The following is a 19,191-nucleotide window of genomic DNA, read 5'->3' on the forward strand; positions in this document are numbered from 1 at the left end:
AATCTTCAGGGCAGGGATGGGCTTCTACCATGTGTACGTACAACCCTTTGCACAGTTAGAGCTGGGCAGAAATTCCCAGCAAGAATGTTTGAGATTTTGAAAATGTTTCCTGTTCTGACTCGGGAGGCAATCGCCACATTTTTGTGAACCAAAAATCCCCCCAAAATTTTTTGGCTCAGATCAGTAAAGAAGGTTCTGTTTCAATCATTTCAAACCGGTTCCATTTTGACCTTTTGATTTTTTTAAATATGTTTGTTATATATTCATTTCATTGTGGACGGAAAAAGTGGGTTGGAACTGAAAAATGGGAACATGTCCAAAGACCCCCATTTCGACACTTTTCACTTCCATTTCCCCCCCGCCCCCATAGAGGAACTTTGTCAAAACCCTTTCCCGCAAACAGCTTTGAATTCCACAAATCTTTTTTTTTTTTTTTTCATTGGAAAATGCAAAGAGGTTTAGTCAAAAAATTCCCCATCAGCTCTAAATACAACAAAGCTTTGCACATGTTTGCTGCTGGGGCTGCAGTCGGCCCACCAGTAAGAGGTTTTATGCCACCTTTGCAGCTGCTTTATCTTGGGGCCTTTTGTGCGGTACCAGTCACCTGGGTACTGAGATGTTAGTAAACACGATAATAATAATTTGAACTGGACTCTTCTTCTGCCATCTCGAGGTTCATCCATTTAAACATGGAGGCTCCCCTCTTTCCTTCTCTCCTTCGTCTGCTCTCTCTTGTGCCTCGCTCTTATATTCACTCACCGCCATCAGCGAAGGTGCCCATCGAGATTGAAAAGATTATTGCTCCCCCAAGGTTACAGCTCCACTCCAAGAGGCTGATCACAAAGCCCATATTTAGGGTGAGTACCAGGGGTATGTTACCTGAGTAAGCATGAGGGAAGACCTGCAAATCCTAGGGAATATGCCTTGGTAATGACATGTAGCATGACCTTCGATTCCTGATAAACTGGGAGTTGTTTGAAGCTGACAATTTATTATATGCAGAGATTCTGGGCTATATTTTCAGAACAGTTAACCCAAGCACAACCTGCTCCTGGGGCTGGGTGGCAGGCACAAATCTGACTAGCAGCAGCTTTCGCTGCCCTGCCGCAGGCGCGCACCAACGAATGGCTCTGTGAAGGGCTGCGGGCTCATACCGTTACACGGAGAGCTTGCCGTAACCAGCGCTTTCAGAAAGGTGCTTTGAGAACCAAGTTGCTTCATGGCTCTAACATCAGCGGCACTAATGAGGCTCCGTGCTGACACAATTGGTGCCCTGAGCCAAACTGACGAGGAAATAAAAGCAAGAATAATGGGATTTTCATGGGCTCGCAAACACGTAATTTGGTGGATTACAACGATAATGGATACAATTTGCAAAATGCAAATAGCTTTCAATCAAATACGGCTCCCTCTCCTCTCGCCACCTCCCACGAAGGCTGCTGAGGAGGGGTTAGAGCGCTCAACGTGAACCGAGGTCCATGTGTAACGCTTATGGGTCTTCAAGCTGAGATCATAAAGTTGAGGCCCCTTCTGCTTGTGTGTGGGCATTAAAGCTTGGATCAGATGATATTTCAGAAGAGCAGGGGTTTGCGCTAGTGTAATTGGCCAGAATTTCTCTATCCCCACCCCCACTGTGCACTGGTTGGCTGCCACCCCAGATGCAGGTCAGTGGCATTATACACTCAATAAGGCAACTTCACACCCCTTTAGGGTGACCAGATGTCCCGATTTTATAGGGACAGTCCCGATTTTTGGGTCTTTTCCTTATATAGGCTCCTATTACCCCCCACCCCCGTCCCGATTTTTCACACTTGCTGTCTGGTCACCCTACACCCCTCTGGCAGTGAAAAGGGCCTTAAAGTGGTGGGACTGTAGTTCAGACCCACTTTAAAAGCCCCTTTATTGCCACAGGAGTGCAAAGCAGCCGTAGTATAAATGAGAGCTCAGGCTAGACCTACATATATTCTATACAGTGCATCTGACCTACCATCATGTTTGCGGATACACTCCGACGGCTTAGCAAGGCAGCCATAAATCCACCTTCACTGGCTGGTCAGGCCAGCTACACGTCAGGTTTGCCTTGCCAGCGTGGTGCAAAGCAGCCAGAATGTGACCCACATGCCAGGAGGTCCGCTCAGCTCCCCATTGACTTCACTGGAGCACAAGAGTGAAGCACAATGCAAGGCCCGGGCCACTGTTTGCAGCACGCTTTGGGGTCCTTTGGGATGAAAGGAGGTATGCAAAGGTAAGCCACTATCATATTATGGGACAAGGACTCAAGCATGTAGTGCCTCTTTCAATCCCCTCCCTTATCGCCACATGTGCCATGGAAAGTGTGACCCATGGAAGCACTTGTGTCTCAGACACATGCTCTGGTAGAGCTCCCGCCTCTGGCTGGCCGGTCCCCAGGCTGTGGGGTTTGGAGCCCACCTCACTTGGCCCCATGTGCCCTTTAAGTCTCCTGAGTCATAACGCAGTCCAGGCACTGCCCCCGGCTGGGGTTCTAGACACGCTCTTGGGGTGTGGCTCCTCTGTCTAGGAGCCATGTCTGAGAAGTGAAACCACAAGTCCAACTGTCTAGTCCCTAATGCGAACCAGAACCGGAGTCAATGGTCTGAGGTTTCCAACCTCCCTACGTGGTATCAGGGAATGGTTACAGGGACCTGCTCCAACCTGTACGCCAGCATTACCACCACACCAATCTATACACTGTCTGGAGGAGGCAGAAGAGTCTCCATGAGACATGGAGTGGTCACAGTTGGTCTTATACAACCTTTTCCTTGGGGCACTCGATGGGGAATGGCTCCGCTGTCTCTTTGGAGAAGTGCCAGGTCCAGAGTGCAAAACAGCAGTACTCTCAGAACCTGAGGGGGACCTCTGGTCTGACGTAGGCCTCGGTGCCAAAGCAGGACGCATGATCTGTTGGAGCAGGTGCTGCTTTAGGGGAAGGTCCCTAGCCACCTGAGTCTGCTTCATGAACGATGTGCAAATCGAACACCGCTCTTTGACATGAGCCTTGCCCAAGCACAGGAAGCACCGCATGTGGGGAATGCTGGGAATCACTTCCCCCCCACACACACAAAGGACAATGCTTACAGCCTGGTGAGGGCATCTCCAGGGAAATACACAACTAATCCTAAATCTAACTAACACTAGGGAGCTAACTATATACAACTAGAAAAAAATCACTGAGAGATGGAGAATTGTGAGATTAGTCCACAAAGAGCCCCGACTCCAGCCACAGGTGGTAAGAAGGAACTGAGTGGGATCAGGGCGGCGCTGCCTCATACAGCCAGGGAGGGCTGATAGCCACAAAGCATGACCACCACCCATCTACGACTACTGCTATGCAAGATTCTCCTGCTCCGGTGTGCTGGGCACGCACACACCTAAGTGGAATACATGGCTGCATCTACTCGAAGAAGAATCAGGGATTGCAATCCCATATTTTCATGTAAAACGCAAAGTTTGACTTGGAAAACACTTTCAGCACCCGAGTAATGTATTGGGGGTTGGGGGAAATGAAACAATTACCAGTTAAATATCAGCATACCGGGTCTGTTCTCATGTGGTGCTCCCATCTATTTCAGTGGGAGATGAGAATGCTCAGGACCTTGCAGTATCACTCCTAATATTTACGATAGAAGACTCAAAATTCTAGAAGAACACCTTCAAAGGGGCAATCCAACACTTGCTGCTGTCAATCGGAGCCTTTCCATTTGCTTCACTGAGCACTGGATTTTGCCTTAAGGGCCGACTTTTCAAGTGCTTGATACCCATAACACTGGGGCAACTTTTCCAAAGAGCTCAAGGTCCCACTGAGTCACCAAAACAAGTGGCCAGATCTTCCAAAGAGCCCAGAACATTGGGTGCTGAGCTCTTCAGAAAATCTGGCCATAAATGGTGCAACAGGTGCTGCTGAGCACTTCTGAAAATCTGGCCCTTAATTAGGGGTCTAAATTGGTGCTGGGCTCTTTGGAAAATCGGGTCTGCATCCAAGAGCCTGAACGGGGTTTATTTGGTCAGGAAGTTTCCTGTGTTTCTCACTGTGCAGGTTAAGACATCTTTCACCAAGCAATTTCTCTACAAACGCATGACCCAGTCTATGCCGGGTCTGGAAATGGTCTTCCATGGCAGGCCATCATTAGAAAACAATGGCTCAATGTGATTTCATGCCTGACTGGTTTTACCGCTTTGTGTTTGACAAGTGTGTTAAAAGCAAAGAATTGGGAATCTGATGGCTTGGGGGGGGGAGGGTGGACGACCCTCCTAGCCTTTAACTGTAGCCGCCTCGCTACAGTTAAATTAAATTAACACTTGTATTAATGATAGTTTCTCTATGAAACCTTCTGCCTATGGCTATAAAAGGATTGCTCAGGGTTGGTGGAGTTGAAAACACAATCTGGAAACTGTTCAATGGAATCTTATGGGGGCTCTAAATGGCTTAAACACAATACATCTTTGTTGCCCAGTCAATGGTACTTGACTTGATTACCTTCCTCACTAACAGCAGCCAATAGGCACAGCTTCTGGAGCCAGCCCCTGATCCCAAAGAAGTCAGTGGAAATACTCCCATTGATGTCCGTGGGCTTTGCATTCAGGCCACAGGATATCCCTCTAAAGGGGTGTGGCCGGTGGTGACGAGAGCCACAGCTGGAACGCCTGCTTTCGGTGCCTCACTCAATGTGTGACCTTGGGCAAGTCTGTCTGGTTTACTGAACTGCAGCCCAGCCCGATATCGCTCTTAGCTGCCAAACCGTCCCTCCCCTGGTGCCTGACTCCCGGCTGCCAATCCCTCCAGCTCCGCTGGCACCTGCTACCATGCAGTTAGGTGTTAGCAGCAGTGTGAAAAATTCACATTTCTGCCACAGCACAAAATAAATGGGGGGGAAATAACTCCAAACCAGAGGCCTTGGTATTGAATTTAATATTAATGTAGATAACACAAGCTCCTATTATGCTATCCATATTAATATTTCATTCACGAAAAGACCTCTGGATTTTATTTCACGCTGTGGCAGAAATTTAAATGTTGCTACAAAATTTAAATCCAGAGTGGCCCAGCTTCAATGTGGCACCCTGACTTCTGGAAGAACTAAATGGAGTCAAAAACACTCTCTGAAAGCAAACACAATAGAATGGAAAGTGTTTAATTATGGGACAGCTGTATAATGGTCAGAGCACTGGGCTAGGAACCAGGAGACCTGGGTTCTGTTCCTGGCTCTGCTACATGACCTTTATGCTTCTCTTCCCATCTCTTTGTCTGGCTTGTCTATTTAGCTGTGTAGTGCATTGGTGGTCGTCCCTCCCTCTCCAGCTCAGAGGGAGGCCTCACTGGGTCACTGTGGGATCAGCCCAGTCACTGGGGGGGGAGTTAGCAAATCGAGGGCTGCAGTCTAGGGGGCTCAGGCCCTCAGGCAGAGCAGCAAACAGTCTTTTGCCTGGCCTGGCTCAGGCAGACAACAGACAAACACAGGCCTCTTGGTTTAAGGTGGGGCAGTCGCAGAAGGCAGTGGGATCCAGGCCCACCCTACTCCACTGGGTCCCAGCCCATGGCCCTGACAGTGGTGGAGGGCTCTGCCACTGGGTCATCGGGGATCCCACCAAAATACGCCAACCCAAGCACCAACAGCAAAATCAGACTAACGTCTGGTTCCCTGAGCTACTTCCTACCATGATCAGGGAAGGGGCTCCAGAGTCCAGGGGTCCTCCATCTCCTCAGGGTATTCAGCCTCCGGCAATCCAAGCAGCTCCTCGTCAGCCTCCGTCTCCTCTAGTTATTTGGCCGCTGGCAAGCTTGGTAGCTCCTCTCCGGACTTGGGTCTCCTCTAGGGGCAGGGCGCTACCCAGTTCGGTCACAGGGCCTGACAGGCAAGAGGCATCTGTCTCCTTCCCTGGCTCCCCCTCAACTGAACTGGAGGCCCCGCCTCTTATATTTTCTGTCCTGCCTCTCAGTTTCCAACACGAGGGCTGGGCCATCTGGCTCCACCCACCTGGGTGCAGAGAGTGATCCTCCCACCTCCAGCTCAGAGGGAGGCCACTCCACCTCACTACAAGCTGGTTAATTCTCTGGATCAGGGAGTGCTTCATAGTACGTGTTTATTCAGTGTTTAGCACAAGGGGGCCCTGCTCTTGATTGAGCACGCTAGCGTACTACTATAATAAGTGATAACTAGCCAACATAAGAGTTGAGGTAGCAGCATACATGTCGGTGAAGTGATATCAGACGTGTACCTTTCAGATGTGATCTGACACCAAGGCCAGGCTGTACTCCCTAAGCTAGCACCTGCATAGCTCTGGAGGGTTAATTTACCACCGCTGCTAAGCATGCATGGGCCATGCTTCTGACTTCAACGGGTGCAAAACGTCACAATCCATATTGCGTAACGTTGCAATGCATAGCAGCCAAGCCCGTTACCTGTCACTGCTTTGGCAACTCACTTCAGCAGACTGTGGTGTCTCTCTGTCTTTCATAGACATTTCATCGCTACTTCATCAGATTACACCTCCTGCTGAGAATTAGATTGAGCCGCACAAAATACATCTCTCCCAGAGGAATAACTAGAAGGTGGGAGATTTTTCAAAATTGTTATCTACAGCACATTCTCCTGCTTTAAAGGGTAATTTAACACTAGTTAAACGACTGTTAAATTAACCAAGTAGCTGTAGAAATGTAGAAGTTGCTGTACCACTGCTGTTAAAAAAAAATAAAATCACTGAGTCCCCAAAGAGACATTACCCGACATCACCCCGCTATCAAGGAGTTGTCTAATTATAGTTTTTAAAGTGATATTTAAGACCTGAAACTTTCTGTCTCAGAAAATTCACGCCTCTTCCATGATTAGATGCAGGGATTCAAATCCCTTTGTTGTTCAGCTGCAACTTTTCTTTAAAGTCTGGTGAATGGTGAGAAGAGCGACATGGGGCAAACGGGACGGGGAGTTGTAGTTATTCTGCCTTAGTGAATGCCACATAACATTTTCTCCATTTCCAAGTCCAAACAAGACCCCCTCTAGCACCAGTTGACAGCTTTTTGAAAATCAAGCCATGCTGGCCCTTGCTTCATACATCATCCCCAACCATGAAGATTCTGGAATCAGAATTTAGCTGGCAATTTTGTTGATTCATCGGACATGACAGAATTCAGTTTGCTCTTCAACAGTGCTGGCAGTAAGAAACTGATTTTTTCCCCTCAGGAAAGTAAGCCACTATGAATCAGAAGCTGCACTGGAAGTAGAAACATGCAGCAAGTAGCAGATGTTATTTTTACTCATGTTTTCTTGTCAATAACCACAATCTAAGACCTAGTTTTACAATAGTCTGTGGCTTCATATAGACCTTCACCCCTTTGCTCCAAGCAGGCTGTTTACAGCAGTCTCACCAGAGCCTCTTTGGTTACCTTGCAGTGACACTTCCTATCAAAAAAGGCTTTAACCCTTTGCAGGGAAGGTTGTTTTTCTAGTTAAGACACTGGACTGGAACTGAGGAAATGTAGCTCCAATTCCTGGCTGTGACACTTAGTCTCACGGTGCGTTAATTTTCCATCTGTAAAATGGGGCTGCTACTCCTCCTCCTTTCATTAGCACTATCCATTTAGATGGTAAGACCAGGAACTGTTTCTTCCCTTGTGTTTGGACAGCCCCTAGCACAGCTGGATTCCGATCTCAGCTGAGCCACTGTAATACAATAACCTGGCACTCCCTGCTATTTGTGCTCTAGTGCAAGGGTTAGCAGAGGCTACCCGGGCACACATAGGAGCAAGCACGAATCACTCAGAAGTTGGCAGTCTCAGGACTCTCCTGTGCCTGCTCCCGCTCTAGTGAGTAGTGCAAAAAGGGTAGCGAGTGGACATGCCTGGGGAGATATGGAGTTGTTGTGATCTTCAGCCACCACATGAAGCCCTCATCTGCGTGCACCTCTTTGGGCCAGCTTGTGCAGATTAAGCACTTATAAAGGCCCCATTGCCATTACATGAGTACGCCGTAGACATTAATGATGTTATCCTCAACAGCCCAGTGAGGCAGAAGTATTATCTCCATTACACAGATGGGGAATTTTGTCTCAAACAGGTTGTGATGCCTACCCAAGGTCACACAGCAAGTCTGTGGCAGAGACAGGCGTTGACCTGGTCTTTCAGTCTAGTGCCTTAATCACAAGACCAACCTTCCTCCTCCTCATTTTGCTGTTTATAAATACAACCCGCCTCACATCAGCTGTACAGGCAAAAGCCCCAAGTGATCATCCTTGACATACCCAAGCCCAAAAACCCATGTCCAGCTGAGACAGCTACCTAGTTTCCAACCGAAGTATTTGTTTACTGTGATCTGTAAGTAAAGTTAAACCCTTTCCCCATTACTACCTAGAGGGAGGCGCTGATCCGCGGGGTCTGCCGGCGGGCAGGAGGTGCTGTGGGGGGGAGGGCATAGGGGAGCTGATGGGGGGCTGCCAGCTGTGGACAAAGCAGGCAGCCAAAGCATTGCACAACTTTAAATGGAGCATGTTCTGTAATTGAGCAGGGACGCAAGATCGAAACAATGTTAAGCGAGAGGACGTTAAGTGGGGAGTTACTGTACTTGCATATATACCCACAGTTCAAGTGGGTCTTTACTCACCAAAGCCCTGCCTCACAAGATACACTTATTTTTAGCTGCCAGGGGAAGGGGGAGTTACCCGGGTATGTACACTACACGCTGCCAAAAGCGGTGTGTAGTGTAGACAAAGCCCAAGGATGTTAATAGTTTCAGATAAATAAGAATGCCTCCAAGCCAAAGTAAAGTCTTAGACTTCCTCTCATTCACATGCCCCACTGGCAGAGAGCCCCATAAAATTTACATCACTAATCTACACATTTTAATAAGGGGAATATTGTTAGGCAAAAATCCCACCCACTATTAAACCAGTAAAGTGGATTTTAACCTTAATACAAAATTTCTCGGCTACAATGTATATCAACGGCGCATCCGTTTACAATGATTAATAAGAGTTGTGGATTGCAATCAAGATTCCGAACCACGAAGCTTAAACTTTTAAAACTCGCCCAAAATGCTTCCAAAGGGGTTTTAGGCATGCCCTTGTTTGGCCTTTTACCGAAGTAAATCTACAGAATCCTAACTTTTGTGAAATCTGAAGTGTTTCTGTTTTCTGGATCTTTGATTCTTTGTCTACATCAAATAAATAATTCCCTTTGCAGCAGTAACCTCGCCAAGTCATCCTATGGAACCAAATAACCAAAGCAATTGGAAATCAAATGAAATTAATGTGAGGGTACAACTTGTTTGAAGTAAGCAGCAAGTCAAAAAGTTTAACAGTAAATGTAAACTATCCTAAGTACTATAGTTGAAACACTAAAAGTGAATACTGCTATACTGGTTCTCTTAGTGGATTTAAAAAAAATTCTTGTATAGTCTCAATTTTTTTTTTTTTTTTTTTTACACACAGAATTATTCCATCTTCTAGACCTAAAACTGGCCCCGATCCTGCAATTATTCTTATAGTACCTACATAGAGCTCCCTTGAAATCAACAAGGGTCTGATGGCAGAGAAAATCTTGCAAGATCTGGGCTCAAGTTTATGTCTTTTGTATGTTTTGTTGCTAAGTCTAGATAACAATCAGTCTGATGTTATATGGCTCTTGCAGCATGTCATAGGAACCTGGCTTGGAAATGGGATCTAGTTCAGAAAAACAAAAGTCCACTTGTGAGCAAAACAGATAAACTTGGGAGGATGTGGCTTCCCCGCCTCCCCCACCCGACATTGAGTTGTGGCAACTTTATAGTTTCTAATCTCACTTCTGTTCAGTCCTTAATTCCCATGTGTGAGACTTGTCCTCTTTAGAATTTGCAGCTCCCCTAAATCTCCCCAAATGGTGGATTCTCCACTTAAAATTCTGAGGAGAGTGATTAGATTAGTAAATTCTTAAAGGGTTAAACTCCCTGTTGGTGTAAAGCTGTGCTCCATGACAGCAGCCATGAAGGAGTCGTATTTTTATGAAGTATACCATAGCATATTACTTGCATTTGATATTTCGGTGTTAACCGAACTATAGGTGTCAAAATAATGTAACTTTAGCGCCCTCGTGGCCAAGATGGAGTCTGCTCTGCAGGCAGCTCTGGCCAAGAGAAGGCGTGCACAGGAATGCAGCAGGAAAAATCCCTTCCACCCCAGAGGCACCTGTTCCAAACCCCCCAGAGTGAACGAACACCCCCACAGGAAAAGTACAGTGGATATAACAAGGGAAATATTTATTTACAGAGGGATGAGAGGAGAAAAACAACAAGGGGAAATATAGGGGGAGCAGTAAGACAGGGCTGCATCCAAACCAAGGCCCCACAGGCCAAGTGGTAGCACAGTCTGGAAGGGCAGACACTGAGCAACGTGTCTGCACACAGAGTTCAGAAGTCCTGAGCAAAGTTCCAGTCCAGTGGTGAGTCTTGGGTGCTCCTGGTCGTCTTCGGTGCCAGTGAACTTTCCCCCAACAAACCCCTCCGGTGCCCTCTTCTGCCGCTCTCTGCAAAACCACACAGAGCGACCACTTCCCCACTTAACTAGCTAGCAACCTCCCTCCTTGTCCCCAATGCAGAGTCACAAGCCCCAGTACTAGGGTGACCAGACGTCCCGATTTTATCGGGACTGTCCTGATATTTCCTTGTTTGTCCCGCGTCCCGACCGATGTGCGGTTGGGACACTGGACAAACAAGGAAATGCTCAGGAGCCCGGAAGTGCTCGCACCCCCCCTGCCCCCACCCCCTCCTCCCCCCATTGGCTCCCTCCTCAAATCCCCACCTCTTCCCCAGGCTCACCATTCCTCCTCCCTCCACAAGCGCTGGAGGGAGGCCCAGGAGACGCAGGGGAAGCGCGGGGCCAGGGTGAGTGAGAGTCTGGCCTGGCCCCAGTGCAGCCAGGACTCAGTCGGGCGGTAGGGAGACTAGGGGGGCGGCCCCCGGGGCCAGGCGGCGGCTGTTCTCCCCCCCAGGGCAGCCCAGCCCCGTTTGTTCCCCTGCGGGACCCGAGCGGGACGGGGGGGCTGGGGCCTGCTGCCCCCACTCCGGGGCCGCTGCGGGAGAGCACCAGTTGGGCAGCAGCCCAGACGCGACTGGCCAGGGGCTGGGCGCAGCGTGCGCGCTGCTGGGTCCCTGCAGCAGGCCCGGGCTTGGGGGGTTCGGGCCCGGGCGCCAGAGCCGCCGAGCTTGGCCATCTTCCTCCCCCCACAGCAGTGGGAGCTGCAGCACCGGCTGCTCCCGAGTCCCGCTGCCCGGGGGGGAGAACAGCCACCACCTAGCCCCGCGGGCCGCCCCCCTATTCTCCCTACCGCCCGACTGAGTCCTGCCTGCTCGGGCCCAGGCCGGACTCTCACTCACCCTGGCCCCGCACTTCCCCTGCGTCTCCCGGGGCCTTCCTCCAGTGCTTGTGGAGGAAGGGGTCTTTTTTTGCCCCACCCCCTCCTGCCCCGCCCCCCGATATTTGACTTGGGTGATCTGGTCACCCTACCCAGTACTCACAGCCCCATGCAGCTCTGGGCAGCAGTGATACTGGGTCCAGCTCCGGCCTGTCCTTCTCGGGCAATTCCTCCCTGGCACAGTGCTGCTCCTGGCTCCTGTCCTGGGGTGTCCCTGATCGGCCCTGTCCTTCCCAGGCTCTAGGCAGGTTCTCTGCTGCTTCACTTTTCCAGGGCCTCAGGCTGCCTCTCCCTCTCCCTGGAGCTCCAGCGCTGCCCCCTTTTTTCTTACTCTCCCCCTCCCCCTTAGGAAAAAGATTTAAAGGGCCATGCTCTCTAAACCCCAAAGGGGTTACAATAAATTAACAAACGGATACATGTTCACCTCTGTAGTGTTTACTTGGTCATTTGCTTATTCACAAAAATCATCAGTTTGCAACAGTTATTTTGTTAATCCGTGAAATTTGTGCGCATGCTATCACACACAAAGCCAAGCGCATGAGACCGGCTTTTAGCATACGGTGACAGTTCACAGGCTACCCAGGGTAAACGAGAGATCTACATCCTGGGGTCTTCAGCTCCTCAAGTCATTTTGGTGCTTTTGAAAATTTTACCCATTGTACTATCTGTGAAGAAAGCAACACTCCACAGAGAGTTCCATGGAGAATAATGGAAATGGCCTACAATCCCCAGTGACAATGGCTATAGAAAAGAAATCAATTGTCCTTCCCCCAGAAGAGAGTGAGTCTCACAGACGGAATCTTTGTTGCGCTCAGCTGCTGTGTCGGGAATTTATGCAAATAATTCTGAAATTCTTGTTAAGTTATGTACACGCTTCATATTTATTCTGCAGCTAAACTTACGTAATAAATTATTTTAAAGTCACTGGCACCATAAGTTTTATTACAAGCAATACAAAATGCGAACACAAATGCTTAATCCCATCACACAGCCATCATTATCATCACATAGCAATCATTACAATCACACGGCTCCAAGTCATGATTTTATACCTGATGCAACCTACAGGATGAAAAGCTTCACAAGCCATTCGAATACATTGAAAGAAAGCGAGATTATAGACATTAACATAAACTGTGGTCAATTATGAAAGCAATAAAGGATTCAATAAAAATCAGTGATTAGAACAAAATATGTAAAATGTCAAATTTCACTCAAATGCAATCAGGATAAATTTTTAATAAAACTCTCTATTTTCTAAAAGGCACGATTCTATGCTTGTGGGTGCCGCAGTTTTCCCATTAAAGGGGTTATGATAGCAGTGGTATGTGTAATACAATTACTATTTGTACGCATGGATAAAACAATTCTGAATATAGATGTAATCTGACTCTAAATCTGACTTTTGTTTAAAAAAAAAAAATCACACCTTAAATGAGATGCTAGTTTGCTAGGATTTTTTTAAATTATATATTTACAGGTATGAAAGTGGAATGAGTTTTGATAATGACTCTTAATGAAACATTAAGAGTAGGTTAGGTCAAGATTTTTAAATATAGGGGTGGGATTTTCCAAAGGTGCCTAAGTAACTTAAGACCACAAGTTCTATTGAACGTCTAATGGGACTTGTCCTAAGTAACGTAGGTGGTTTTGCAAATACCACTTTGAAGTCTGAAGTTAGACTCCTAAATCTGTATTTATGCACATGCCCAATTTTCAAAAGTGCTGAACACACGGCTACCTCATATCTCAGTGAAATGAGGCAGATGCTGAAGTATGGTTTTAGGCATTTAACTTTAGGGTCCTATTTTTTAATTCTTGGCCTTAAAGGGAAATCTGACTATGTGACACTTATGGTAGGACGCTGTTAATTTATACGTCACAAACAAGAAATGATGATCTCATCCACTCTGAAGGGAAGGTTTGAACAACCAAGGGTGTTCTAAAGGTCTTGTGTTACAAAGACTTCATTATAAATTACAAAATGCTATATGGAACATATATTAGTATGCTGAAATAGAACTGAAAATGAGCTGTGTCAAATAAAGGAACTTAAAGTACATTTCTGATGTGTTATCCTTATTTTTCATTGCTTGTTCATTTATTCACAAAATTCAGCAATTCACAGTGAGTCTCCCAGTCGTTAATAGGTTCTACTGTGGTTTTAAGTGTGAATAATGAAGAGTGGGTTTAGCTTTTGATTCTAGACTGCCTGGCAGTGTGTTCCAACTGCTCAAGAGGTTCGGAGGTCATTTGACAAACTTGTTCATGCTTCTGGGATATTCACTTTGTAATAGGTAACAGCTGAAATGACATCACACAGTCTATGAGCCAGCTGGAGGGGGCCATCCAGACTTTGCCTTGGCGAATTTTATCTGGGTTGTACTTAGAAGACACATCATAGATAACGTATTGTGTGCAGAAACTCTGATCAGAACCAGGTTGGGCATGGTATGCCACTGTGTTGATGGTCTGTGTCACGTCGCTATCTGGCTTTGGCTGCCTAACGAGAATTTGTCCTCCTGCTGCTTTAACCAGCTCTATGAGGTCACTCTTCTGGTGGTGGTTGAAAGTTCCCAAAAAATAGAAGTAGCAACCATCAAACAACTTAGGCAGCTAAGAAAAAAGAAAACAATAGAATAAGTACAGGGATCCACAGCTCGGCATATGATGGGGAAGTCAAAGGAACGAGCATTAGCTCAATAGGGGCATCAGAAAATATGGGCTAAATTGTGCAACAAGTTACTATGCCAGTTTCTAGAAACCTCAATATCTGTTTCCAACCAATCAAAGCTAGTCTCCGAAAGGCATTTACTTAGACTGTAAGCTCCTTGGGGCAAGGAACACCTGCTTGCTCTGTTAGTACAGCGCCTACCACAATAGGGCCCTGATCCTTGATTAGGGCTGCTAGGTGCTACAACAATACAAGTGATAAAATTACATCACACCACCGGTCCATTTAAATCAGATGTTAGTTAAAAAGATAGGATGGACCTAGACTGAATGAAAAATAATTACAATATTTTTCCTTCCTTTTAGATGGGAGTGATTCCAAGTAGCAACTGAAACCGAACTGGAGAATCCTAGAGGAAACTTCAGCCTGTGTGTTTCATGCAACTTCTTGCATAACGACACTGAGACTTCCCTCTGAAGCTTTGGCAAGGTTTATGGGAATATAAGTCAGATATCCATTAACAGTTTGTGACAATCATTAACAGTAAATTTAATCACCTCTCACACAAACACCTGAATAAGTGCACACTGAAGTATTAAATCTCTTATGAGGCAGAGGGCAGTGGTATAAAAGATAGTTTTCAAAAAATCAGATAGCTACCAGCTGTTGTTGGTTGAGTCTGCCTCTTCGTGGGCCACCACAGATTTCATACTTCTCCTCTTGCTCACGAATTCTGCTTTGCAAACATGCCTTCACCCCTGGAATTAAGACACATGTCAAGGCAACAGAGCAAAGCATTGTTATTGCCAACTCACAGGAGTACTTCATATATTCAGGTCGCATTTCAACAAAGAATTTCGTGTGCTTAATTTTACGTACTGTGAATAGTTACATTGAAGTCAAAGGGATTATTCAAGTTAAATATATGTGGGAATCCTTGCAACATCAAAGATTAAGAGATTACACTTTAGCTAATTTCTAAGAATCTCTTTAAAGTGAGTTTACAGAAATGCTTCTGAAAAATGATAGTTTGATGCCTCTGGAAAATGAAATCCTACTCCTAGATGGAATAGGTACGGCAGCAGAATACTGTAGGTCAGTGGTGTCAAACATTCCATCCAAAGCATACACTGGGCCTGCTTGATCTATTTAAGTGACTCCGCTTGACACTCACGCTGCAGAATCTAAGCTTTCATTTAAATTAGGAAAAAAACCCAACCAGATAACCTTCCAAATACAAATCAGACAGACAAAACTGCATCAAGTCTTCAAGCTGCCTGAAACTATGACAGACAAGTATGAACTCCATCTCCCACTACTCCCATTGGGCATGAACTCTGAAGTGTCATTAACAGACATTTTAAAATGTCAGAATTAACTACTGCTTTGCTGATCATTTGGCCCCTTAAATAACCTTATCTTGGAGGCCAACCAACAGCCATCAGATGATAGCAAGTGCCTGACCTGGGCTGGATATAAACTAAAAAAAAGCTGACTCTGTATTGCATTACTAATACAAGGAATCGCATTTCATTCCCGTTTTAATGAAAATTATCAGGAACAGGTCGTTTGTAGTTGATGTTTGAAATCAGAACAGAAACATCAGAATGCCTTAACTTGGGCTTTTCCCTTTCAGATTCACCAATTCATTTGCATTTAAGTAGTGTTTTAAAGGTGCACAAGTGTGAATGCTATGTTGAATACACATTTGTGAAGCTGCTTTTGAAAGAAGTTCAATAAAAGTTCAATAAAACCTGTTAGCCATCAAAAGGTGTCAGGGCTCAGTAGTACTCACAACATCGACTCCATTATACACAGGTCCCCCATTCCTAAAATCTGAAACCAACAAAACCAATACTCAGCCAAGCCAACAAAAACCCAACCCTACTTACAGTTTTTAGCCCAAAAAGGGAGAAGAGCCAGAGATTCCATGAAGTCTATGAAGGACATTGCTATGGTGATGGGTGGCACTACTGAACCCTAAGAGAGAGAGAGATCTTCCTGCTTGTGCCAACCTCAGGGAGCTTGAAAGCCCAACTGTGCTGCCAACAGGCCACTGGTCAAATTGATTTTAATTTTCGTTCTGGTTTTTGAATTTTAAAACGAGTTATAAATAAAAAAGGCACCAAGCTATTTGTTTACATGAAAGCAAATGATAATTTGATGAGGCAAGTTGTGCTTATATATTTGATTGCAAATAGGGCCTCCCGTATATGTGGAAGTCAAAAATTCTACAGGCCTAGTCTAGATGCCCACAACACTATGTTTTCTACATTTTTTCCTCTCCTCTATGCATGCCAGCCTGAATCTGTGGGTGTTCTGCTCAACGCCGTTGTGGGAAATTAACATGAACCTGTACAAAATTTAAAAAGGGTACCAAAGACACTTATTTTCTGGAAAAGGAAGAAATCACATATTTATTGGAGACCAGAGCAGCAAATATTGACAAAATATTTCAAAGGTTTTAATAACTCAAGCACTAACCATAGCTTTAAAACGACTTCCACAGCCCTTACGTTGATACCACTGCACATGAACAGAAGGGAATCCCAATAGGACTTCACCTTAAGGTTGCGGTTTTTTCCTCCTCTCAAGAATGCACGGATGTTAATGTGTATTATTTATAATTAAAAGGAGAAATATACTATCTGACCTAGCTCTGAAAACAGGACTGGTCCCTGCATTATCTACAGATCACCACAAATGTACTGTTTTTACTTTTTATATAAAAACTACATTAAAAGTTCCTATATTTATAAACATATATTAAAATATATATGCCTCAATTTTCAGAGGTGCTCCACACCCACAACTCCAATAAAGTAAATGAAAGTTGCATGTGCTCAGCACCTCTGAAAAAATACCAGGCTGTTAACGTTTAAGTATCAGTTTATATTTTTCAAAGAGTGGCTTTGGTCAGAAAAACAGAATGACAACTGCACATTTTCTGTTTGGGTTACCAACAAATCTGGGCTATTGCCTGCAGTGTAGAACCAGTATACCTGTTGCATGAAGCAGAATAGCATAAAGCCTGTTCTCCATCAGTCAATCTGCCAGCAAAGTTCAAATTTCAGGATCCTTGCTAAGGAAGGTGAGGCTTTACAAGGCTAGATTAATCACAACTTGATTTTCAAATGACAACTTGAGCTTGTAGTGCTGGCTGTGGTAAACAAAGCAAATTTGATGAGAGCAACAGAGGAAGCAGAATGAATATGGAACACTAAGTTATCTTTTTACAGAGTTACCTTCCTGAGGATAACTGAACTTTAAATCGTGTAAGTGACTAATGTTGGTAAAAGGCATCTATTTTAGCAGAAAATGCAAAGTACATTTAATCTTCTCTGCATACATATGTCTTCCCATTTCATGCAGCCAACTCCACTGATAAATCCTTTCAGTAAAATTTAATTGCAGTCATTGTAATGGTTTAATTTTTAACTGCCATGAGAACATTTAACCAAGATAGTGACAACGATACTGATCTTAACCATCTCATTTTCATTAAGCTCCAACACTGAGAGTTAGAAATGTTACAGGAATTAGTGCTAAGTATTTTTTAAAAAGTAACATATACATACACGCACACACCCTACTAATAAATGTTTCTCTGAAGACTTTTCATCTCATTCATTTTAACCTCCATTTCATCAGAAATCACACAATGTACATGGTACACTTATAGATATGAAAAAAAGTCTTGGGCATAAGTTATTGGTGCACAGATGAAACAATCTTTAAAATGCAGACATTTTAAGTGAGTTGACTTCACTAGGGTTATATACCACTCCTTGGAGTGATTTTTGTGATAATACGACTGTAGGCTCCCACTACTTGAGAAAGTCTATCCTATAACGATGCTGAAGCAGAACTTGTTTTAAGTCTTGTAATATTTGACAACAACTCACGGCTAGACAGTTTTACAGAACCACATGTGCTGAGATGCTTTTTGAACAGCTGTCATTCAGTCTCTTCTCTAACCCCCTGTACCTTGTTCCTGTCTGAGTATGGAAAGCAATGTGAAAATTATTAGAATCCTCAGCAATATAGGAATGTCAGCTGATGCTTCAAACTTCTAAATCCTAGATGTCATTTTACTGTCAAACAGCATAACTAATAGGGGGTAAGGCAACAGCACAGCTTGGAAAAGAACAGACAATACACACAGGATAACAGCAGAGAGACAAGAAAGCATAAGGAAGTGAGGGAAATATTAAATTTGCCATACTAGATCAGAGCAGTGGTTTATTAGTTTTAGTATCCTGCCTGGCAGTGTTAAGGACCAGATGCTTCAGAGGAAGGTGCAAGCAAACCTGATACAAATAATTATGGAATAATTTGCCCACAGGGGAAGTTTCTTCCAAACCCTGTGAGAATAAAAAAAAATTGTAAACCCTTTTGCTTTAGCATATAAGCCAAACACTAACTGTGGACATTCTCCTCCATAAGTATTTCTAAAGCTACTTACTTCTTGGCCTTACTGATATATTGTGACCATGAGTTCCATAGGTTAGTCATATACTTTGTATTAAAATATGTAATTGCTTCTTTTCTGTTTTGAGTGAATTAGCTCAATTGAATATCCTCAGATTCTAATATGAGAAAAGTTAACAGAAAGGCCCAAAATACCTTTTCCATATCAATTATGTTTACTTGCATCACACCCCCTCTCGTTCGTCTGTTGTGTAAGTCTCAATCTTGTCTTCCCAAGTCTCTAGACCACTGTTTCTGCTATATCCTTTTTTAACTAGGATGATTAGAACTGAACAACAACTGTTTTGTGACAGCATCTAGAAGCACCAATTACAGAACAGAGCTCCACTGTGGTAGAGACAGTACAAATTACACAGAAAGATGATTCCTACTCTTAAAGAGCCTACCATCTCAATATAAGGGCTGGTCTACACGGGGGGGGGGGGGGGGGGGGGGGAGGGATCGATATAAGATACGCAACTTCAGCTACGTGAATAGCGTAGCTGAAGTCGAAGTATCTTAGATTGACTTACCTGGGGTCCACACGGCGCGGGATCGACGTCCGCGGCTCCCCCGTCGACTCCGCTACCGCTGCTCACTCCGGTGGGGTTCCGGAGTCAACGGGGAGCGCGTTCGGGGATCCATATATCAC

General features: G+C 45.1%; 2 protein-coding genes across 2 annotated transcripts in view; one reads left to right on the forward strand and one right to left on the reverse strand.

Moving 5' to 3' along the window:
• VWC2L (von Willebrand factor C domain containing 2 like) overlaps nucleotides 1–14,577 on the forward strand; it is a 145,313-nt gene extending 130,736 nt beyond the window's left edge. The window contains exon 4 of the mRNA XM_024206884.3: nucleotides 14,435–14,577. Coding sequence (XP_024062652.1) covers nucleotides 14,435–14,454 — 20 coding nt within the window. The 3' untranslated portion in view covers nucleotides 14,455–14,577. The remainder of the gene's footprint in view (nucleotides 1–14,434) is intronic.
• The window catches only part of BARD1 (BRCA1 associated RING domain 1), a 63,576-nt gene continuing 56,162 nt past the window's right edge, over nucleotides 11,778–19,191 (reverse strand). Inside the window, exons 9-10 of the mRNA XM_026647710.2 lie at nucleotides 14,730–14,827; nucleotides 11,778–14,011 (exon numbers count right to left, since the gene is read on the reverse strand). Coding sequence (XP_026503495.1) covers nucleotides 13,679–14,011; nucleotides 14,730–14,827 — 431 coding nt within the window. The 3' untranslated portion in view covers nucleotides 11,778–13,678. The remainder of the gene's footprint in view (nucleotides 14,012–14,729; nucleotides 14,828–19,191) is intronic.

The sequence above is a fragment of the Terrapene carolina genome, unplaced genomic scaffold (genome assembly GCF_002925995.2).
Source record: "Terrapene carolina triunguis isolate 2854851 unplaced genomic scaffold, T_m_triunguis-2.0 Scaffold62, whole genome shotgun sequence".
Taxonomy (NCBI): Eukaryota; Metazoa; Chordata; order Testudines; family Emydidae; genus Terrapene; species Terrapene triunguis.